The 24,831-nt window shown below is 43.1% G+C and overlaps 1 protein-coding gene across 2 annotated transcripts in view; it reads right to left on the reverse strand.

Annotated features, from left to right (window-relative positions):
- The window catches only part of SLC22A23 (solute carrier family 22 member 23), an 84,327-nt gene that overhangs the window by 8,551 nt on the left and 50,945 nt on the right, over nucleotides 1–24,831 (reverse strand). The window contains exons 4-9 of one of the 2 annotated variants that reach the window (XM_033154484.1): nucleotides 16,625–16,793; nucleotides 13,189–13,316; nucleotides 10,880–10,996; nucleotides 5,565–5,667; nucleotides 3,087–3,319; nucleotides 254–286 (exon numbers count right to left, since the gene is read on the reverse strand). In XM_033154484.1, coding sequence (XP_033010375.1) covers nucleotides 254–286; nucleotides 3,087–3,319; nucleotides 5,565–5,667; nucleotides 10,880–10,996; nucleotides 13,189–13,316; nucleotides 16,625–16,793 — 783 coding nt within the window. The remainder of the gene's footprint in view (nucleotides 1–253; nucleotides 287–3,086; nucleotides 3,320–5,564; nucleotides 5,668–10,879; nucleotides 10,997–13,188; nucleotides 13,317–16,624; nucleotides 16,794–24,831) is intronic. The other variant, XM_033154485.1, reaches the window with a different exon arrangement.

The raw sequence follows: 24,831 nt of genomic DNA on the forward strand, positions 1-24,831 counted from the left end.
AACCTCAAAACATACTATTTTTCAATGAATGAATTTTACATTACTTCCTAACGGTTTCTATTGTCAGTGTTAGTGAGGTGCCTCCAGTTCTCTAAATGTGGGATTGCTTGCTTCAGACATTCAGCTGGGGTGGGGAGGAAAGAAGTGTGTGAGCCTGAGTTGCAGATGCTTTGTGGCTGGGAGGGAAGTAATGTCACAATATTGTGGCACAACAAAAATAAATCACATTCGAAAATGGACTTGAAAACTATACCTGAGTCTGGAAGTTGACTGTATTTTCCTATCACTGGATTCAGAAGCGCAAATGTATTAAAATAGGAGAGAGAAAAAGAAAACGGACCATCAAGAATATGCATAGAAAAACATGACAATTAAGTGCCAGTTACTTAAAAAGTAAAAAGCAAACCACACCATAAAATAGCCCCTTTCCCCACCCAACATGACAGGACATGTAATTTTCTGTCCGATTCCCAATGGAAAGATTGAACTCTAATGAGAGATAACAACAATGGAAGGCATGCCCTTGAAGCTTTCTAGGCCTGAAATTAGTGCAGAAACCAAACAAGGGCCTTTGTGTTGATAATGAAGGGAGAATTTTAAAGAGAGTCAAAATTAGCTGTAATTCACAGAGGGGGTTCCTTAGAAAGCAAAGCCCTGAATCTCCCCCCCCCACTAAGTTGTCTGTGCCAAAGCTCAACAATGAGTGAACAGATCAAAACACTATTCATCAGCTATTTAAGCGCACACACACATCCAATATGAACAAGGAATGGAACTTTAATTTTTGCATAAGCCTGGCACCCAGGAACTCTGAAAACTTTTACTTGACAGAATTCCAAAGGTTTCCACTTGAAGTCCTATTGTAAATCTCAGGACTCGAAACTTTGTGATTATCATAAACAGGGATCCTCCTCTCCATGCCTTTCCCCTCCATTTTCTGCATGTTTGAGCAATTTCCATATGAACTGTTAATACACATAATGAACAGATAGAAGACTTGGAGGCAGGGATGGGGAAATCTCTGGGGCTCCAGGTGTTGCTGAACGATTTCCATGATCTCTGACCATTGGCCATGCCAGAAGGGCTGATGGGAGCAGAGTCCAACAACATATGGAGGGCCACAGGTTCCCCATCACTGCTTTATAGTAGGTGTCTTCTAGCCTGTATGTGTACTGCATAAGCTAATCATGTAAAGAGCTGTGCTTAAGAAAATGCATTTGACACACTACAGTGGTACCTCGGATTAAGTACGCTTCAGGTTAAGAATGGACCTCCGGAATGAATTAAGTACTTCACCCGAGGTACCACTGTATAGGAAGCTCCATGAGACGTTCAGTCATTTGGGAAGACCTGCCTCATCCACAAGTATCACGTGATCAGATTTCTCTTGAACAGGTGCTAAAGACTCTGAGGGGAATTCCATAAGGCACAGTTGATGCACTGGAAGGGAGTGAGTGCTAGGCTAAAAGCAGGGAACATAGTAAAAGTAGTCTGGTAGTCGTTTGCTCCCAGTGGTGCTTTTTTGTACTCTGGGAAGAGAAATTGCCTCTGCATCCAATCTTTATGGGTGGTATTCAAATGGCTGGGGGTGTTCTTCCCTTCCTATAGCTGGTTGATGTGACTTACTCCTGCAGCAGCAGAATCCTCACGACTTGGGAGAGTTCTACTTGCAGTGCTGGAAAAAGGCACACCAGCCAACCTTCTCTTCTTTGTGCAACCCTTAAAACTTTTAAGTTTAAAGAATTGGACTCCTTTCCTACACTGACTCTGCCCAGTCTAGAGTGTGCAGACCTCTGTAGAAACAAAGATAAATTTTGTGGTTCCACAATACATGTTCCATAGAATCACAGAACTGTAGAGTTTGAGGGGACCACGAGGGTCATCTAGTCCAAACCCCTGCAATGCAAGAATCTTTTGCACAACCTGGGGCTTGAACTCATGACCCTGAGATTAAGAGTCGCAGCTTCTTATGACTATGTTTAAATGTGAATGAGCAGGTGCTGGTGCATGCTGCTCCAAAGTCCTCACTCTGCTCCTCCCTGCACAAGAAGCAAGAAAACATTCAAATTCAGGCTTGCAGTTCACCCCCCCCCTAAAGAAACAATGAGTGGAAAGTCAAGAACGGGCAGGAGCACTATTTCAGATCACATGGCAAACCAAGGCTTCTTGTTTGTTGGTTCCAACATGCTGAGGAGCAAGAGTGCAGCCAAGTGGGGGACCTCTATGAACCGTGCACTAGTATGGCATTCGTTTGTATTAAACCATTGTAAACATTAACTATGGCTTTAATGTGGCATGTGAATACAGTCAAAGTGTGCAGTTCAAATGTAGAGAGCGATGGCCTTGAATCAAAGGAGAAAAGGTTCTAGGATGCTTGCACTTAAGTTAATCAATACCAGTAATTTATTGGATTGCCAGATAGCAATTTGCTTTAAAAAAAGAAACCACTCAAACAAACCTGATGAACTCTGAGCTTTGTCAATATGAATGTATTTGCATAGGAAGCAAGCAAAGAAACTGGAACAATGTAAAGGCCCTTGCTATAGCCATTAGTTTTATTGTAACAAGGATGAGTCAATATGATATCTGCACCCCAAGGTACTGGATTTTCTAGTGCCAGTTACTGCATGGCACTTTTTCATCACGCAGACAGTTTCTTCAGCAATACTGGGTGCTCAGAGTTCCAGGGCTGAGTAAACGCTCCATGAAATAGGTGAGAATCACATGGCAAATCAGTGCTAAAAAATTAAAGTGGAGAGGAGGACAATCGGCTGCAATGAAAAAGCTGGAATGTGAACAAAGTAGCATGTAAACCAACCCTAAAGGGGGGGGGGGAAGGAACAAAGGGCCAACATGAATTTTGGTTTTCATTGTTCCATGTTTAGGACTCCACTCTCTCCAAATCAGATTGGCACAGCTAGTTTTTTTGTTTTTTTGTTTTTTAATACTTCCCTACAAGTGCATTTCCCACCTATAGCTGAAAATAGCAGCAGACTTGAAACCTTGTACAAATAAAAAGCACAGTGCTTTGCAAAGCGAGCCCAAGGCACATAGAAGGGATACAGTAGTTGGATGCCTGAACTCACAGTTGAGAAGACCTAGTTGTAAAAGTGAAGCCAGAGCAGTGAGGATCATGAAGAGCAGCAATCCCCCTCTTCGCCCAAGGAATCCAACAACAGGGCACATGGCTAGGCAGGATGCCAGCGTTATCCCTGCCATGGTATAGTAGTCCGCATAGAAATTGTTGGTGAGTGACATCTTATCTTCGTGACCCATCATACTCTTTGCAAAGCAGTGGTGTATCCCATAGCCAGTCAGCCTTTGGGGGACAAAACACAAGGAGGAACAGGGTGCTGTTATTGAATAGCCAGACAGATAATGACATACAACCCAAAGCTGGAATGCAGGGAGGGGAAATGACATAGGTTAGTCCCAAATGCTTTGCTCTTACAAAAAGTAGAGGGGGGAAATCTGAATTGCACATCAATTTATTTTATTGTTACATTTATCAGTCATCCGATAACCATGGTTCTTTCTCCCACTTGCTCTAGATGCCAGGGTCAGCTTTTAGGAAGAGTCCATATGAAGCATGAGGAACCTGTGACCTTTCACAAGTTGTTATCATTATCCCTTATGATTGGCCATGCTGGCTGGGGCTGTTGGGAGTGGAGTCTAGCATCATCTAAAGGGCAATAGGTTCCCATCTCTGGTCTACACGTTACCTGTGGCAAACCATATCCAAGCAGTTGCCGTCAGGACTCTGCCATAACATCTAGCATGACTTGCCTGAGGGATCTTCTGTATTGCATGGAGAGATTCCATGCCAGTAACAGATCCCCCAAAGAGCATTCACTGCCATTGAATAAACTTTCCCTGCAACTTCAAAGATCCATGTGATGAGTCTCATGGGACACTGCAGGGTGGAGAGGAGAGCCACTGGGTCAGAGCAGCTTGCCACAGCTAGGCAAACGTGGACACTGCCTTGAAGAGTCGCTTATACATTACACAGAAACTGTTTTGCTACCGCAGCTCAGGTTCCATACATATGGTTAGGGCAGCTGCAATATCAACTAGCAACAATTGATGAGAGAGCTAGGGTGAGATCACCTTTTGTGTTCTATACAACATCAAATGTACCATTGGTACTAGGTTAAATATTAACCAGGGCTGCGAAAATGTTATGCTTCACAATTATGTGACCTGCACATGGTATACAAATTGATTTTATACATAATTGCTTGATTTTGCACACCTTATCCAATCTTACTAGTTTAGTGCAAAGGGGAAGGAACTATGTAAGCTACTGAAGCCATGTCCTCTGAAAACAAGAAATCCTAGTAGACCTGTTCTTCAGCAATATTTCACTGGACAATGACTATATCACTGTGAAGCCAATCTTCAACGAAATAGGGGAAGGCGCCCACATTTTAAAAAGCAAGCAGAGACTCAACACACAGTGTCCAATACAGTGCATTTTCTGCACTTGCATGAGACTGCAGAATACATACCATGAGGCAGAGTGGGACAGTTGTCTTAGGTGGCAAATCGTGAGTGGTGGAAAGTGGCTAGAAAGGTGTACTACCACGTGGTCTGCCCTGCAGCCCCTAAGCTAGTTTACTGCTGTAGCATGGGAATTTTAATTTTTAATTCCAGAGGAGATGAGAGATTTCTCTGCTTTATTTCAAAATGTTCTGCTCCAGTAGCAGGTGACAAAGACTTTTGGCAAACTTGGATGCTTTTAGTCATGGTGAACATTTCCCACAGATGTCTTCACTTTTGACAAAAAGATCTGGATGTTTTGTACTCTCTCCCTCTGCCTCCTTGAGACATCCATTGATTTTTGTACCATGCGCTGTTCACCTTAACAGCACTGCATGTACGGTGTTTTTCACACACCAAAGATTGCTTTGTGATACTTGCTAACAAACATCACAAACCGCCAGAAAATGCACTGGAAAAGGCCCCAGTGTGAAACTGCATGTTACACCTGCAACAACACCCCTCCTGTTGCCTCTCCACCATGAAGCAGTATTGTAAGCAAGTAACCTGGAGACCATGGGAGGGTGGATTAACCCCTCCCACAAAGCTGCTTTCCCCCAGTTAGGGTTGTATTCCAGTGTTCCCACCGCAAACATGGAACGGTGGGAGAAAGCAGCCGGTGGAGAGGGAGTTGGAAAGCAAAAACAGAAGGCAGGGAAAGGGCTTCTTCTGAACGGTTGCAAAACATCCCATTCCAACGAAGAGGTGGCGACAACTGCAGGTGTTAACGTTCAGTTCTCTTTTGAGTCTGATCCAAGGGCGAACTAACCACTTTGGAGAATGAAGAGCAACCAGATTTTCACTTCCAGAGCTCAAATCCAAGACAGTAGGGGATGCCTAATTTTAGCCATACTCCAAGAAGATCCACAGAAATGATTAAGTCCATTGATTTCAACAGGTCTACTCTAAGTTGGAGATCACCCACTGGGTTTGTGTGCTAAAAGGTAAAGCATTCTTCATCTTCTCCTCATTGCCCCATGGGCACCAATATGTTATACACTGTACAGGAATATGGTTGTACTTACGAATTAACACACAGCACAACAATGTTTTTCCACAGGTTCCTGGTTCCCACCACTTTAACAATGCAGACCTTCTTCGGCCTCCTGCCAAGTTCTCTCTCTAATTCTGAAACAAAAGTAACAATTCACGTTTTCAGAAAAATATATATTTAATTTTGAAATGAGGCAGAGCAACCGAGCAATATGGATATTCTAATGTGGATTCTCCATCACTTCCTTCCAAGTTCCATAATATGGTGAACTCTACTCAAGTTCTTGTAGACCTCTCAGGTGCGGCAACTGTGCAATATAAAGAAGAGTTTGGTATGTCTCCTTTAATTTTGATCCAATGTCTGCACTCTTCGTTAATTGTACCCTCGCCCCCCATGTCCTCATAGCTACATTCTCACAGAACTTGAGGATTAGATTTGCTTTCTCATTATATTTTGGAAATGCATGTAGGCATGGGTAAGAATTGGAAATAAGTGAGGAATTAAGAACGAGGGCACGCTTGTAAATACCCAGTTGCTTTGTTACCTTTGGGCACGTTTAGAATTGCCTCCAGGAGACAATTTTGTATCCTCCCCTGACTTTAAGGGTTTTTGTATGAGAGAGCAGGTAGACTAGTTTTTTGTTTTGGTTGTTTGGGCTGGCAACTTTTTACCTGCAAGGCTCTTCTCTGCCTGACTCAAGCTTCAGTTGACTCCCAACAGTGCTTTCTCTGGTCTTTTACTCTGCTGGCTATTGTGTCTGACCCCCAATATGTGGACAGCTTGCAGGACCCCCTTCTATTGGTCTTTACCCAAATACCCAAAGACTAGTATGAACTAGTATCAAACCTATCCATTCTCAAAGAAACCAGCCCTGAGTGCTCACTAGAAGGACAGATCCTGAAGTTGAGGCTCCAGTACTTTGGCCACCTCATGAGAAGAGAAGACTCCCTAGAAAAGACCCTGATGTTGGGAAAGATGGAGGGCACAAGGAGAAGGGGACGACAGAGGATGAGATGGTTGGACAGTGTTCTCGAAGCTACTAACATGAGTTTGGCCAAACTGCGAGAGGCAGTGAAGGATAGGCGTGCCTGGCGTGCTCTGGTCCATGGGGTCACGAAGAGTCGGACACGACTGAACAACTGAACAACAACAGTATGAACGTTTGAGTAACGCTCAGTACTCCAACCATATTAGTCCTTTCTAAAGGCCCCTGATCAGTGCAAATATATCAGTGACATTCACTTTCAGCACTGCTAACTGCCAGAGGTGTTTCCTTCCCTAGTAACGGTAACCAAGGTGTTTTTGCCAGGCCCACCTACGTTGTAACCTTCACAGAGGCCTGACCAGCTGCAGCTTCATCTCAGGTTTCATCTCAAGTAGAGATATTTAAGTAAAAATCTTAACCCATTCGCAGTACATTCTCAACACCTGTGCTTTTACCTTAAGCAATAATACACAAGTTTGTGGATGGGCAGGCAGACCTGACTCAATTAAGAGACATGTAACCACGCCTCCCCTTTCTCTGTGTTGAAAAGAAACGACATTCTGATCCCATAAAATATAGGTAGGAAAACACCTGAAAAAGTGTGATTTCCCCCCTGTGCAGTGACTTACATGGGAGTAAAAGGAACCAGAGCCTGGTTTTATCTTTTCAAATTATTTTAAGAAAGTCCAATTGAGGGGGTAATTTTTCTATCTTGAAATGCAGATGTTTCATAAATTCTCCTAGGATCCCTTTGTGTATCTCAGCTTTCCCCAGCCTGGTGCCTTCCAGGTGTTTTGAACTACAAGTCCCATCAGTCATGTTGGCTGAGGCTGATACGAGTTGTAGTCCAACTACATCTGGGAGGGGGGGCACCAGGTTGGGGAAAATTGATTTAAAGCACCTTAGCAAACACATGGCCAAGATTTGTCTTCAGCTTCTATCTTGGATTTATTATTGTTTATAGTAACTCAGATTGTTTAATATATTAAAAGTGATTTGCAGGTTGTTGGGGAAGGCTGGTGTAACCAGCGTTCTTTTGCACTGTATTAACTTAATTAGTTTGCCTAGGCTTTACCATTATTGCCTTAAGTCTGAAACAGCTGCAAAGTCATCTTAACACCATGTCCTTATGCAGAAACATAACCCCAAAGCTTATTAACTGATTGGTCCAGTGAAATATATTGCTTTGAGGTCCCTGTGCATTCCCCCCCCCTTGAAATTTGTAACAGGTGGGAAGACGAGACTCTCTCTGAGTAAATTAGTCAGATTCCACCATCCCACTACAAACACAGGAAATTCCATTTGGCATTTCCCCTTCACGTGATGTGAGGAAAAGCCCCAAAGGGAAAAAAAGATGTTTTACTCATCTTCTTGCAAACTTTACTGGAGGTTTTCCTGTACACCGCAGACATCATTCTCTGTAACCTCATAAATTCGAGGACGCTGCTGGAAAACTATCATATGGATAAACCATACCTTTTGCAGCAAAATAAGAAGCCCCAAATAGCATAGGAGCCATCAGTACATAATGCACCTATTATTTTTCTTTACTGCTGTAGAAGTGTAGGGTAAAAGAAAGCTCATTTTATAAGCAAACAAGCAACTTTCCCTGTTACCCTCAAAGGGTTGCATTCAGAATTTCTATGAGTAAGTAGGAGGTGCCGTAACAGAATTTGTAGAAGAGTTATCTTAAAAACACTCAGATATATTGTGAGGTGGGGGACCCAGTGTCAGATATACTACAGGAGGAGGATGTTCTCATAACCAGAGTGTAAAACAATGACAGGCATAGGGGCAAAATAATAAGGTCAGGATTCCTATGTATGTTGCATGTGTTGCTATTATATTATCTGTTTGTTACATTTACACTGCTTTGCTTCATTGTGGGGCTCAGGACAACATACAGGGGTTTCCACCAACAGTCTTCTATCCAGGCACTGACCAGACTTAAAGGTAAAGGACCCCTGGACGGTTAGGTCCAGTCAAAGGTGACTATGGGGTTGCGGTGCTCATGTTGCTTTCAGGCAGAGGGAGCTGGCGTTTGTCCACAGGCAGCTTTCCGGGTCATGTGGCCAGCATGACTAAACCACTTGTGGCACAACAGAACACCGTGACGGAAACCAGAGTGCATGGAAATGCCATTTACCTTCCCGCCACAGCAGTACCTATTTATCTACTTGGACTGGCATGCTTTCAAACTGCTAGGTTGGCAAGAGCTGGGACAGAGCAATGGGAGCTCACGCCATCGCGGGGATTCAAACTGCTGACCTTCTGATCGGCAAGCCCAAGAGGCTCAGTGGTTTAGAACACAGCGCCACCCACACCCCAGACTTAGACTTGCTTAGCTTCGGCAAGACTGTTTCATCATGGAGGCTCAGGCCATGCAGTACAGTAGACTCATTCTACTAGTACAATGGAGGTCTTATCATCAACGTAAACAAGGAAGTGCATCTCTAATTATCTAGTCAAGCACACCTCATCAGATTCCTTCCGCTGTTTAAACATAAAATGTAAAATTCAGCTGAGTCTTAAGGGAGTCACCACTGGATTTCTCATGATCGACTGCAGTTAAGGCGTAGCTAGTTATGATTATATTAGCAAAACAACCATAATGCAATCCAATGCAACTGCAATGGAATTGCAGAATGGGAGGCTTAAAAAAACCCCAAACCTCTGCTTTTAAATTTATAATGTTTTGAACAACCCCACTTTCAGTGCAATTTGTTAATTGTTCTGTTCTTTTCCTTTCTGGAGATGTTGGACATTACATATCACCTGGCAAGGCTCATCAAAAGCTTAAAACCTGTGCCTTAAGATGTGTTGTACCTATATCCAGTGTTGTTGTTTTCTGGGGGGGGGGTACACAGGGGTACGCATGCTCCTAAACATTTTGTGAATCTAAGTTTGGCCTCACTGAGGGGCAGTATTTCAATATGCGTAGGAAAATGAGAGTACCCCTAAACATTTTTTTAAAGAAAAAAAAGCACTGCCTATATCCATTAATTTATCCATTTCACAACCAAACTTGTTCAATCTGCAGAGCTCCAGAAGTTGAATGGTACCGGGAGATAGCTTCACTGTGAGACATGCATAGAACTCTTCTTGTATTGTAGTTTGCCTGCATTTGAGACACTGGTCTTGAGCTGTCACAAGTCAAGGAGGCAAAATTCAGAGCCCTAGCCTCTACATAGATTCAGAGCCCTAGCTTTACCTACACTGATGCTAAAATGTATTTTATATGTGCTGAATTGCATAAGAACATAAGAAGAACCTGCTGGATCCCACAGTGGATAACCAGATGCCAATGGGAAGCCCACCAGCAGAACCTGAGACATCAGCACTCTCACCTGTGATTCCCAGAAACTGGTATTCCGTAGCATCTGCTCTCAGAGACATAGGTTAAATAATGAACAATTAACGAGCATGCCTCCATTATATCTACATGAACTATGGACACACCTTGTCAGCTTTCTAACCCATTCCACCTACCTCTTTTCAATACTGTATTTATTCAGCAAGCTGCTCTGAAGGTTGCTTACACACCAATATCATTTTCTAAGTTATTTCCATTCTGCGTCTTGGAATGTTAGCAATGTCTTGCCAGATCAGATTCTCGTTTGGAGATAAGAACAGGCAGGGATTGCAAAAGTCGGCAGGTGAGGAATTCCTACAGTGCCTCTGATATTATAAACATCACAAGCTGCAGGGAAAGTATCCGTCGATGCCAGTGGGACTGAAACCGAAGGCAACTGTGATGCAACTGAGATTTTATGGAGCACCGATGAAAAATATATCAACGAAGGGCACATGAATGTAGCCAGAGAGGCAGCTTGTTCAAAAAGATGCCCGCAGCCCTCTCCTGTGCACATATATTTGCGCATAGAGGATGTATCAGTGGATCAGACAATTCAGTCTTAGAGGCAAATGAGGAACCACTGTACTCTCCCTCCTTTGCCAAGCAGCCTGATTGCTGAACTGTTACTTCTTCTTAAAGCAGGCAAGGGATCAAATATTTGAGTGCTCCCCTCCCTATATAGGAAACATCCCCTCCACATACAAAAGTTAGCAAGCGATGGAACAAATTTCCAGTCTAGCATTATCCCTGCTCCATAAGGGGATTTTCATGTAACTATAATTTCATTACATTTCCATCTGGATGTGCAGGATACTTCCTTTGACATGGGGGAGCTTTCAATCGTTTGACCCCTACCTCCAGTGCAGCCTGAAGAGATACAGCTGATTCACAAATGAATCAAGTGAGGCTGCTGATCATGAAGCCTGGGTTTGAGGGTGAGCTGCTCTAGGGCTTTTGCAGAACTTCTGTAATCTTGCAGCCTGGAGAACATGTGCTTATACATTACCTCCAGCCTGGCTGCTTCCCTCATCCCCAATCTGGAACGCCCTGATAGCAAAGCCATTAGCGCTCTGTGACGGGTTGTCCTGTTCGTCACTTCCTGGCATGAGGAACCATTTCTGGCCTGTGATGGGGAGCCAACCAAACAGGTAAATGGAGCTTGGTCAAATAAGTGAGGGAGAGGTGTCAGCAAAGGCTTAGCAGCATTGTCACACTATAGTCACAGCCTGCCAGAAAACAATAGAAGCAGCATGCACATTCCTACCTAAGCCATGTTCATCTAGGTCATTTTGTTTTGCCTCCCACGCCAACTCAATGCATCCAGTCCCACAGGCCATCCGACATCCAAGCATACAAGCTATGACACCCTGCTAGTTCCTTGGACTGCAAGGGTATAAACCGAGTCATCCTTATCTTATCTTCTCTCTACCAAGCTACTGTGACTTACTCAGCTTCTCTCTACAACCACAAAGGCTAAGAACTTATTTAAAATTATCTGGATTCTAGGAAGTTATTTATGGACTCAAGTAATACATGTGATGTGCTGCCATCTCTGGAGCAAAATAACATCTGGGCCCATCCAGTATTTAGATGGGAGCTCACCAAGGAACACCCTAAATACCACTTTGAGTGGAGGGCTGAGTACAAATGTAATTGATAAGCAAAACAAACGGGTGCTGTTGAGGGTAGCAGCTTACCTAAGTTCTGCCACCGATCCAACATTTCAGCTGCATTATCCAAGTCTACCACATCAGACCAATTGCCAATTCGCACAATCACTTTCAGTGAGGTGAGTAGTGGATTATTACAGACCATCTAAGGGTTGCAACATGGCTCCAGCAATTTACACATGGTAGCTCAATTCATAGCCGTACCCAAAATATGAGTGAATTACTCTCAAAGCCACCTCACCGTGGCTAAGCTACAATGCAGAACAAGTCGTCGTACTATGAGGGCAGTAGAAATTGGCTCCAAATTTGATAAAATGTGTCAGAAGCTGCTTGGGGTGTGTAAGGTTGTTCTGTAAGAGAAGCTAAAGGGGCACACATTTCTGCTTTGGAAAGGATGGTGCTCGATCAATTTGCACTAGTGAATATGCAGTACTCTTCAGTTTAACACACCATTTGGGAGCTGAAGGGGAGCTCAATACTGATTCAAGTGATTACTTATTAAATTGCTAAAGTATAAAGAATATAGAGTGATTTGCAATTATGCATTTTTTCCCCTGCATTGAAGCCATCATTTTATTCCCATCATTTTGTGGGCAAGCACCTTTCCCCTCCACTATATTACATTTCTACTTTGTACATTGAACAGAAATGTTATTTCCTATTTTCTAAGGGATGCACTGCCATCTACATTTAAGTCAATGTGTGCTTTCAACGATTAGTCATTGTCCTTTCCTCATATGAGATAGTGCAGTACTCACTTTAGCAAACTGTGTGTGGGGGGGAATCCAATATGTTTGTTCCCCATTGCACTACTATGTTCACCTGTCATGCCTCCCCGCACCCTGCCAATAAATTCCTACAGCAGTGCAGACAGGAAAATGCTTAATATATGGGGTTACTGAGATGGTCTAATAAATTGGAGGTGAAAGGAAAGAACAAGTACAATTGGCTTCAGTAAGAATACAGAAACAGATGTGTCCTGTTTCCTAACAGTAACTCAACAACAACAAAAAATGCAACTAGCAACATAGAAGTATATATCTGGGATGCTTTGCATTTCTGTACAAGAAGATTAAGCACAAAGAACTGAGAAGTGAGCCAATTTTCCTGTATGTGGGAGTTAACAGGCCTGGCTTCCTTAGGCAGTCCTGTATTGTAAAGTGTTTAATATTTGGTGTGTTATTGTGTTTCTAATATTCTGTTGGGTGCCACACAGAGTGGCTGGGGCAACCCAGTCAGATGGGCAGCATATAAATAGTAACAACAACAGCAGCAGCATTGTAAAATCAGGGGAAATGTCACCAGAATAGGGGAAGCAGATCCCTCTTATTCAGAAATGATACCTTATCTCTAAAGCAAAACTTCAGAGGAGGGACCAAACCATTATTTCCCCTCACTCCTTTGTATTTGTTGTGTGGACATTCTGAAGTCAAACTGCAGAAAAGCCGAAAGTTCCGATGAAATCATGAGAACGCAGTCCTAAGCTAGAGTGAAATAAGTTACCTTCCCCAAAGCAAAGCAAGCCAAAGAACACAATTTTTCACTCTGTTGAAGTCCAAAGGTTCTGTTGGGTAGCTGATTGTACAGCGTAGAAACCATTCACATATTTGTATTTTCATAGCCTGTCACAGGCACAAACACTCACCGGGCAATACTCCTTTGATATCACATTCCGTGCTTGTCCTGTCCTTGTGAGTGATGTGAAGGATGAGCTTCTTTGCAGCTTCAAACTGTTGGGTGGCCATCAGCCACCGAAGGGATTCCGGGAAAACACTTTTAGAGATGAAAAAATGTGTTAGTGGAGGCTTACAAAGAACTAAAACAAGCAGAAACTAAAGCAAGGTTGGGGAACCTATGTTCCTCTAGTTATTGTTGGACTCCAACACCCATCAGCCCCAACTAGCAGGGTCAATGGTCTGGGTGATGTGAGTTGTAGTCCAATAAGGAGGACCACCCCTAAGCTAAACTGTATATCCAACTAGTGATGCCTCTGCTAGGACAATAATGAAGCTGATATGTACATTTCCTGCATGAAATCAGACACTCTCGGGGAAGTTTGCTGTACTTTATTTTAAGTCAAGGAACCAACATTTGAGCTTCAATGCATGTGGCATGAGAACCAGTTCCAAAGCTGAGAGTGCTTTTGGCATTATTCCCGTGGGGAAAGATAGCATGGAAGAATAAGTAATCAGTGCAGATTTTCCAGACCAAAGAGGTAGGAATATCAGCGGTCATGATTTGCATCACAGACAAAACTGTCTTTCCCAAAGAGAGCCCTGGGAACTCTAGGTTGGGAGTGGAGGAAGAGGACTAGAGGTAGCTAACCAAGTTTTGAAGCACCTTGACCAAAACAATAACATCCAGGATTCCTGGGGTTGGGGGACATCACAATAGTTAGATTGGTATAAAACCAAAATAAATATGTAGATGTGGCCAGTGTGTATTCTAAAATTATCTCCATACATTTCCTAAGCTGAAATACCTACTGCTGGGACAATGTGCATTTGCAAAATCTCAATATGCAGCTGTACACCCACATCCAGAAATGACAAAAATCCATCCTTATCCATGGAGACTCCTTGCTTTTATAGGCTGATGCCAGAATACTCTATTTGGCCAGTCTTATGAGTTGAGGAAACTCCTGCAGATATACCCATGTAAGTCAATTTTATCTCTTTCTTGACCTCCCAGATTTCCTGATGATCAACATGAGAAGAGAAGCGAGGGATATACGCTCCTTCAACCTTTTTATCATCATCAGCAAGACATGCCAATAGAAACCAAATGGAGAATGCTGACCTGACATACACAGTGGGAGAAGTGGAATGAAGAATATGCAATGCAAACGGGAAGAGAAATGCAGATAAAGAAAGGGAAATGTGCTTTGAACACACAAAATCATCAGGTACCTCTTTAGAAAATCGCAAGCTGGAGCCATACTAAAATTACTTTGATTCCCCGCCCCTAATCCTTTTCAGAAGGAACAAACAGGTACCTCCCCCAGCAAGCTCAACAGATATTCTTATCTTTTAGCTCCAGTTACAGGTAGGTAGCCGTGTTGGTCTGCCATAGTCAAAACAAAATTTAAAAAATTCCTTCCAGTAGCACCTTAGAGACCAACTAAGTTTGTTCTTGGTATGAGCTTTCGTGTGCATGTATCTGAAGAAGTGTGCATGCACACGGAAGCTCATACCAAGAACAAACTTAGTTGGTCTCTAAGGTGCTACTGGAAGGAATTTTTTTATTTTGTTTGATCTTTTAGCTGTTATCTTTAAGGGCAGAATTTGTTGATTCACTCCAGAAGAACAGTGATGGGGTGGGGGGGGGTGGAGATGAAGGGGAAGGGGCATTTAGTACATGCCATATAATTATTCCGTGTGTGTGTGTGTGTGTGTGAAATCTAAAGGGGTAGTAGACACACTAACATATTCCCCCCCTAAAGTACAGTCATTTTTACATTTCCTCTTAAAAATAAAGATATGAAATCCATACTAAATCAGGGTTGCAACTTCTTTCTGAGATAAATGCTACCAAGTAATTCTGTAGCGGCCAGTGTAACAGTTGTAAGCTTCATTGTTTTTTGTTATTTGAACTTCAAATAACATTAAACTGTTTGCTTTACTGGATTGATCTTTCCTCCAAAATAATCAAGGATGATGCCACTGGTAGTTTAAATGCTTTCTTTTTCTTTAAAAAATGTAACAAGTTTTGCATCCTCAAGAATTCATTTGTAACTTAAGAGATTGTTTTCTCTAAAAGTATCAATAAAAAAACCCATCTGCAACTATATGTGTAAAGAGTTAATGTTTCACTGGCAACTTTTTTTTATATACAGTGGGAGCTTGGTTTAAGAACAGTCTGGTTTAAGAACGATGTGGTTTAGAAACTCTGCAAAACTGGAAATAGTGTCCCGGTTTGAGAACTTTACTTCGGTCTAATAATGGAATCCGAATGGTGGAAGGGCACTGGCGGCGGGAGACCTCATTAGGGAAAGCGTGCCTCAGTTTAAGAACAGTTTCGGTTTAAGAACGGACTTCCGTAACATATTAAGTTCGTAAACCGAGGTACCACTGTATTGTATTTTTATGTTGTGAACTGCCCTGAGATCTATGGGTGACAGGTGGTATAGAAATTTTAAAAATAATAATTAACCACACCAGTCCAACTTTTGATAATGTTTATTGGAAACCGGAAAAAACAGTTTTCTAGCATATGTTACATTGCCTGTGGCCAATGTAATGTGACCATTAATTGGTAGGCACGCAGAAATAAATTGGTAAAGGTAAAGGTACCCCTGACCGTTAGGTCTAGTCGCCAGACGACTCCAGGGTTGAGGAGCTCATCTCACTCTATAGGCCAAGGGAGCTAGTGTTTGTCTGCAGACAGCCTCCGGGTCATGTGGCCAGCATGACTAAGCCGCTTCTGGCGAACCAGAGCAGCGCACGGAAACGCCATTTACCTTCCCACCGGAGCGGTACCTATTTATCTACTTGCACTTTGATGTGCTTCTGAACTGCTAGGTTGGCAGGAGCTGGGACCGAGCAATGGGAGCTCACCCCATCGCGGGGATTCAAACCACCGACTTTCTGATCGGCAAGCCCTAGGCTCTGTGGTTTAGACCACAGTGCCACCCGCATCCCGTTAATTGGTAGGCACACACAAATAAATGCCTCCGAAGCACTTTACTATGCATTCATAAGTTGCAAGTCAGCTGGCAAATATAGGGTCTCAATCCTATGTCTGCTGAGATAAAGGGAAGTGCAAGGGATAGGGGGCATTCACAAAGGAGACTGCATAAACAGAACATCCCCTCTGCTAGCTGATTCCCTTCCCACTATGTCTGTCTTACTCATGCCTCATTTTGGAGCCTCTCCTGCCATAGGGGATATTTGCAGGGGAGAAGCTGCAGTTAGGAAAAGGGTTGAGCACCTACTCCTGCCTAGTAATTATACTATGCAAATGTCCGGAGTCACCACATTAGTAGTACAAGGGAACCGTGGCATTGGGAACCCATGTTTGGCCCAACATGTCCAGCTTCATCAGTAAATATTTCTGAAAAATGAGAAGCGGCAAATACTTACAACCAGTACAACAACATCAGCAGGAAAGGGCAAATGATGACAGCTTGAAGAACTTGCCAGTCCCGGCAGAGGGCAGCCAAACCCGGCATGAGGAACTGCCCTGCCATTGCTACAAAACTCGCCACCATCGTTATCATGAAACGGTGGCCAGGAGGACAGAGTTCTATTCCTGAAAAATTTAAAAAAAAAAGAGTTGAGAGTGAAATGAGTAATGATGAAGGGGGGAAGGATTGAAGTAAGTTCTCTTTGGAATTGCTGTTCTTGGTTGCTTATGAAACTTCAGATGATAATAATAACAATAATAATCCTGTAGATTATTTAATAGGACATACACCTTGTAAGACGTTAGGGAAAAAAATATATTATTCCACAAGTAGGGTTCAAAATAGTCATGCAAACCATTGCCATGTCTTCATTAACAACACGTCTCTATTTTATTAGTTCTCTCCTGACAGTCATATACCGGTATTTAAATATACCGTATTGGCCTGAATATAAGCCTTTAAAATTTGAGGGGGGGGGGGAAATACCCGAATATAAGCCACTCCATTCCTCGCTGCTCCTGGCTGCATACTGGGGGGTGGGGGTGGGGAGCTGTGTTGCATTGCCAGCAGCCTTTCCCTTCCCTTGCTCTCTCCCATCCCAACCTTGGGGGAGAGGATGGGGGACTACGCATGGGGCAGGTGCCACTTTGCCGCGCTCCTGGCACCTGTTTGCCATGCACTCCTTGCTGCATACCGTAAGGTCGTACTTTATCTTTTCACAGTTGGAATTTGGGGGGGGGGGGAGTGAGGTTTATATTTAGGCCAATATGGTATGTCCACTGTGTGAGAAGGGTTGTTGTTTTTTTCATTTTCTCCACAAACCACAGAACAGAACCTAAAATTAGGAAGATTACACACCTGAGGGGCTGGCATGGTGCCTAGTTTCTCAGCAATTAAAACAGGAAAGGGAATAACTTGAACCTACTTGTGTTTAATGTGGTTCCATTATTCACTGCGAATAAATGTAATAAACGGGGGCTCCAATCCAATGAAAGCAAGTCATGACTAAATGCTACTGCATACCGTTTGACCCTCTGGTTCAACCACACTGAACTGAATGGGACTTAGCTGAGTAGATACATATGGGATTGCACTGTAATTCCCATCAAAACCAGTTAGATGCAACAACAACTAACTCATTGTTTTCAATGGGGCTTAGGTTAGGACTAAGTATATTTGCATCCAATTGCACTAGAACCAGAGGCAAATTATTTCTTTGTTTGTAGCCATCACATAAAATGAATGTTCGCTTTAAACTGGGAAATATCCATTTGAACACAGTGAGGACACAATAAAGTCCTTGATGACCTGTCCCACTGACACGGTGAATGGCTGAACTCGATTAAAATTGGTTTATTTACAAGACATTTCTAAAACCAGGTCACAGACACAAATCCAGACAGTTGCTCTGGATGTTATCAGTCAGGCTGCATTATTATTTCCCTCCAATGAGCACAACTTTTGAGTCAGCTTATCTGCATTTATCCCTGGTGAAATTTAAGCAGAAGACATACTCATGGAGTCCCCTCTGTTGCCAGCAGGACCCAAAAGAGAACCAGAGCAGTGCAATAAACTAAGCAGAATACACAGGCATGTACCTAAGGGAGCTCGTGGAAAAGATCACTCACAGATGCCACAGTGACTCCCGTTTTTCACAATCCTCTCTGAAGTTTCTCCACTTTTTAAGTGGTGGTGATGACCACCATATCTTCTCCACCTTGATCACCAAAATACCTCCCAAAAATCACAAGGGAGTCAGCCAGTCAAATCCCTCTCCCCAGAGAGAGAATTTCAAATGCCAAGAGAGAAGAATGAAAGTGACACAAGACAAGTCACTTCATTTGGGAGGGCAGAGGTAATTGGTTCTGAAATCAGGCTGTTCAGGGGGTAGGTAGGAGTTTGATTCAAGGGTTTAGAGGCAGCTGTTGCCCTATGCTCCTACCTGCATGCAGGGGAGTTTGATTCCTCCCTGTCGCTTGCTGTGTCTCTACCACTATCACCTCCAGGGGCTATTGGGTACACCAGGTTTGTTTTTAAATTGTGGCCATTATGAATTGTGCTGCATCTGTTGACCCCATGGCAGGTATTGGAATGAAAAGTTAACGTTGAAAATACGTCGTGGCACACTCACATTACATCTACACATAAAATGCTTTATATAGGCATAACTTTAAAAGTGCATCTGTAAAACAGCCTAGCCTGAAGAACTACCTTGCCAAATAAATCTAAACAAGTTACTAGTCCATGACATTTCCCCTTCCAAGGCTAGTTGCCTGGCGCACAAATTCAACTTCTTTGTGTCACAACATTCAGAATGTTTTCTTGCCTCGTTGCAAGCAGGTGTTTACAAGCCCCAAAAATAAAATAAAACCAAACACTAAACATTTTGGTAATGCTCCCAGTTTCTATTCCAGCAGGACCTTAGTTATAAGGGCAAAAATGTTGATAGAAAGAAGTGGTCCTTTTTAGACAGCGGCATGTTTAATTTAGTAATAACCTAACACGGTGAAAGAAGCAGAGGTCGCACAAGCTATGAAATCTGCATGGCAATTTGGTGTTCCTTCAACAGTAAGTGTCACTCCCCATCAGTCCTCCTCTGTGTATTTCAATTACTGTCACTTTCTGCTCCAGCAAGTTGCACACAGAAAGAAAAGAGAAAGGGACGCATATGCCTTCAGCCAGATGGCATGCTTTTCACCACCACCATCAACCTGTTTCAGGTCTGTTAAGCATTTCCAAACTATCTTTGAATGAGACTGTGGAGCAGAGATTGCCTCTCACCTGCTGGTGGGGCTATTAAAAAAAAATTGTGACAGCTAGTGTCTCTGGGCATCAAGTGTATTCAGGAAGCAAGTGCACTTACGGGATAAGTTTTAATAGGTTTCTGGCTCAAACTCCCCCAACAGGATTACTAATTTGCTTGCAAACGTAGGACAAGAGGGGTTGATTCTGCTGTAAAATATTCAGCCTGCAACCAGATGCCCACCATACATGTTGTCAGAGTCCATCAGCCCTGATTCCATTGACCATGCCAACTGAGGCTGGTGACAGTTTCAGGGCAACAATATCTGAAGGGCACTAAGTTAGAGAAGGCTGAAGTAAGGTTTATTGAATCGTAGAATTGTAGAGTTGGGAAAGGACCCCCGAGGGCCATCTAGTCCAACCCCTTGCAATGCAAGAATCTCAACATGCGGTCCCACATCCAATTTGAAACCATACCGGACCCTGCTTAACTTTGCAAATGTGCTAGCAGTTTCATCGCAGATGCTCTGTCACTGAGTTATGGCCCTTCCCCAAATGACAATGGTGATCAGTACCATTTGCTAACAAGCCCCTCTTGGCCTATGGTCTGTGATTTTCACAATACGTCATTGGTACAGCTGATGAATTTCCCCATAAAATTTTGCCAGCTAAAAGGGCCCTTCCAAGTGGCCTGGCCTGGGACCCATCATTGTTCAATATATAGTGTTTGTTTTGATCATAATACTGATGCAGAGGTGGGGAAAAACCATTAAGCGATCCACCACAACCCTCAGCAATTTTCAAGAGGTGTGTGTGTGGGGGGGGAGTGTTTTCCTGCTCTGATGTGCACCCACAGACAATAAACATACAGCTATACATGATAGTAAGATACATAACGAGGATATTGCCACAGGTAATACCAGCTGAATTGGAGAAGGTGAAGGTAATCTGTAACCAAGCAATGGAATGGAGGTTTACGTTTTCCCCTCATACATCCTTTCCCATTAAAACCTCCCCCCCTTCTTTATCCAAATCTGCTATTTGACACATGGGATAAAAATGAAGGAACCTCTACAAAGAAGGGAAGGCAAAAAAACAACAACTCACTATTGCAGCACAGATTAGTTTTGAAATGTATGAAAGAAATTGGTTGGTATTCATCAATTTCCATGAAAACAAAGGAGAGAGAGAGAGAGAGAGAGAGAGAGAGAGAGAGAGAGAGAGAAAGAAAGAAAGAAAGAAAGAAAGAGAGTGCATGCATACGTGTACATGGGGGCACACAGAAAATTTGATTTTTTCTTTTGGGGATGGCTAGCTGACAATGGTAATGTGTTTTCTTTAGCAAGCGCTAATTCCCCCCCCCCCAAATAACATTATGAATAGTGCAAAACACTGCCAATAAGAAATGCATAATAGAAATGGAAAGACCGAAATTATTCAGCACCATGTCTTATATGGTAACAGAAGCCGTATCTGATCATATGGAACGAATAACTGGGACGAGGCATATGATTTCAATGCCAGACTTGCTTCACATATCAAGGCATTGTGCTTGAGCTGAAGAGACTGGTCCGCTCCTATGCAGCTGATGGCATCAAGCTGTCTAGATGAATTACTAAACGCTCATTTAAGCATACACAGCTCAAGATGAGTCCCCATTTGACCACCTTGCAGGTGCAATTATTTCTTCAGAAGGTCCTTGAATGTGTCAGAATAAGTGTGTGCTGAAAAGGCAAGAGAATGCTGGGATCCTGACAGCATAAATATTGCCTGTTGCCTTCTTTGTGCACTCACCTTTGTTCTGCCACTGTCAGATTGCGTCAATGCTAATAGACGAAGACAAAAATGCTGCAGTAGTGCAGAGTTAAGAACATAAGAAGGACCCAGCTGGATCAGATCAAAGGCCTATCTAGTCCAGCATTTTTTTCCCTCGCGACAGACAAGCAGATGCTGATGGGAAGTCCGCAAGCAGGAAACGAGTGCAATAGAGATCTCCCCACTAAACTTCCCCAGAAACTGGCATTCAGAAGCCACATAATATAGCCACCATCACCAGTAACCACTGACAGACTTATCCTTCAGTTCATAATGAAGTATTTGTACACCGGTAGGTTAAAGCCTTGTGGCACTAGAAATCTCTGCTTGGAGGAGGTAAATATGTACAAAGAGGTTGAGCTTAGTTTCAAATGGCATGGAAGCCTCAGGGCTTAGCTACAGACAGCTGTCAGTAGGGAGCCAGCATCTGGGAGCTGGAAACCGGGAGGCAAGAGTTGCACTGGGAAGTCAGAACCAAAGGCTGAGCCAAAAACACACACCACCAGAGCAAGGAAGAGTGTTAGAATAATAGAATCGAAGGGTTGGAAGGGACCATGAGGGTCATCTAATCCAACCCCCTGCAATGCAGGAATCTTTTCCCAACATGGGGCTCAAACTCATGAGATTAAGAGTCTCATGCTCTACCGGCTGAGCTATCTTGTTTTTGATCACGCAAAAGTCTTTTATAGTCCTTCCTATCTAGTCAATCTGGGTGGTTGGGGCTAGAGCCTGAAAATACTTCACTGACAGGAAGTGGTCCCAAACAGTGGCTCCACACGTGAGCCCAAGGTTCCTGGTTTTCCCAGCTCCAGTGACTCTTGACAGGAAATAATGTTTGCTAATACCTGGGCAGCAATGGCAACAAGCAACTGTGCCATGGTTTCAAAATGGGCCATGCTCTTGTGGGTTTGATTGTCTGCAAGTAGCTTTTGCTGTGCTAATGCCACAGGGAGTCCACAAAACCGGGAAGAAAATAAGTAAATAATGTGGGAGGGTGCTGGATGCTTTCCATCACTGAACTACACAAACTACCCAAGTAGCAACAAGCTCTATGCAGATGTTCAAGGAACCTGTGGATTTTTTTTTTGAAAGGAACCTGTGAGGGCATCAAGAGGGGCGCATGCCATCTCCACCTGCTGCACCCCCAGTCTTCCCACATTGAGTAGAAAGGTCTGAAGGGAACCTTCCCTTACAACTGGAAATGCTCATGTTGTGGAGTTTCTGGCTGCAGGGAGGCTTCCAAGAGCATTCAAGCCAAGCATACTTAGAAGCCATCTTCAATGCATGGAGGTTGAGGGTGGGCTCAGGGTTGGTGGGGGGCATGACTGTTAGTACTGCACATGATTCCCTTCCATATTCTAGGAGTGAAATAACAGGACAGTAGGAAAGATGTCATAATCACAGCCGTATCTCTGTTCAATATGGAGTTCTGTGGGAGAGCCACCATGATAGCAGGTAATAATAAATGGGTTTTGTAAAAAACAATATATTGTTTACTCAACCAATTATCCCAAGTCACTAGCTCCATAATCTTCCACAATATAATTTGTTTATGCATTCACAGAGTGTTGATCAGAAGAGAGCTGAAAGCAATAGGAGCATTCAGGATAATTACAGGCTCTTGATTTGGCTTTTGTTTTGTCTCGGCAAAACTAGCCCAGGAAACAGCAGCAGAGTCATTTCCCCAGGGATGCAGAGTTGGGGCATCTGAGAATGGAATATATAGTGATTTGCAAAATGCTAACTATAGGTCATGATGCTTTGCTTGCTGTGGTCTTTGCAGCAGCTGCCAGTGCCAAAATCACTGTTCTGTTTAAAGCGACAACTTCCCATTTATCTTCTTCCTCAGATATATGTAGCTACAGGTTGGGCATATTCAAGGTTTCACTAACTATAAACTATGAACACACCAGGCCAGTGCCACATGTACCCTAGCAAATCCCCCAGAATCCTTTGCAGTAGTTATGCTGCAAAAGGGACTCTATTAAAGGTAGCATATTTCATTTTTTTTAATATTATTTTTATTTGCATATTTTAAAGATTCCACATACAAAGGTAGCATATTTCAAAAGTCCTGCCTATGAAAAGAAGGAGACAGAAGACATTCAATTACAATTTAACTTTCTCATAAAAGTGATGATAACTGGCTTTGCAAATAATATAGGTCCATAGCTATTAATATAAATTAAGGAATTCTCAGGTGAGGCATGAGCTGCAAGGGAAAGTGAACTTCCCATCAGTCCAAAGAGTATATACACACATGCATTGGTTTTGAACAAGCTGATGGACATCTTATGGATTGTATACTGCTCTACTTGTTACAGTGTTTGATATTACTAAAGGAAAAAGAGGGTATCCTTTCCCGCTTACACCCACCTTTTCACTTTCCTAAATATATCTCTTGTGGACTTTATAAATCATCGTGTAAGCTTCCTCCGTGTCTTTAATCTGCCTCTCCTCTGACCTGTGACAGACCTAGTTTGCGTTGAGATGGTAAACCAGTGCCTGGGGCCTGAACCACTTTGGGCTGCATTTAAGAACTTGCATAAAATAACCTTTTCTCCATAAAAATAGGGAAAAATATATATGCCCACATAGAAAACTTACTGTCTGGAAGAAGAATTGCAGCCTAACCTCCTTACTGACATCTGAATGCAGGGGTTTATTTAAATTAAACTTTAAGGAAAGCTCTCTCTACAGCAAAGTTTGAGAATCCCTCTCGACATACACACTGCAAATGTTTTGGCAGGGGGGAAGAGGCTACAAAAAATCCCGACATAACTGATGGCAGATAGGTTTCCAGATTCAATCTGTCAGCCACACATACAGAGCTCAGACTACACGTGGCACTTCGAAGGAGAAAATGGCAGCAAATATAGGGCTGCAGTCAATGCCAGCCGTGTTCAGAGTCAACCAATTGAAACTAATAACATGACTAAGTTGGGCCCATTATTTTCATTGGTTCTTCTACCCTGCATAAAACTTAAGTCGGATATAACCCATGCTCTCTAGCGACTTCTGAAGGTAACTCTGAAGGCATCCGCAGAGAGCCAGCTCCAACTCTTTGTGTAACAAGACAGCTCGAACACTCCCCACCCTCTGGCTCCTTCCTCGCCCACACCTTCATTTGGAATGTCCTCTCCATTCCTCTTCTTGCCCCTTGCATTCTTAACAAGGTATTAAGTAGTGTGCAGGTGATGTCTTCCTTAGATTAGTCACCCTAAGGGAATATGAGCTACAGTGAATTAATTCCTCAAGCTTAGTGTCCAGGGTTTTGTTTTGTTTTTCTTTTTAAATCAACTGCACTGCAGCATATCTTATTTGGATCCAGTGCTTAAGCCATCAAGCCAAAGGGATTTCCCCCTTTTTTCCTGATGTAGAAAAGTCAGTAGATAACAAATTGACATCACAATCCCTATCCAACTCCCTCTGACTTTAGCTGCTCTTCTGACAGAGGAAGTCTGTACTGTGGTGGCTGTATCAGCACAGAATCATTGAATTGTAGAGTTGCAAAGGACCCTGAGGGGGTCCAAGGTAGTCCAACCCACTACAATGCAGGAATATGCTGCTGTCCCGTCTGGGGATCAAACCTGCAACCTTTGTGTT

This window comes from Lacerta agilis, chromosome 7 (genome assembly GCF_009819535.1).
Source record: "Lacerta agilis isolate rLacAgi1 chromosome 7, rLacAgi1.pri, whole genome shotgun sequence".
NCBI lineage: Eukaryota > Metazoa > Chordata > Lepidosauria > Squamata > Lacertidae > Lacerta > Lacerta agilis.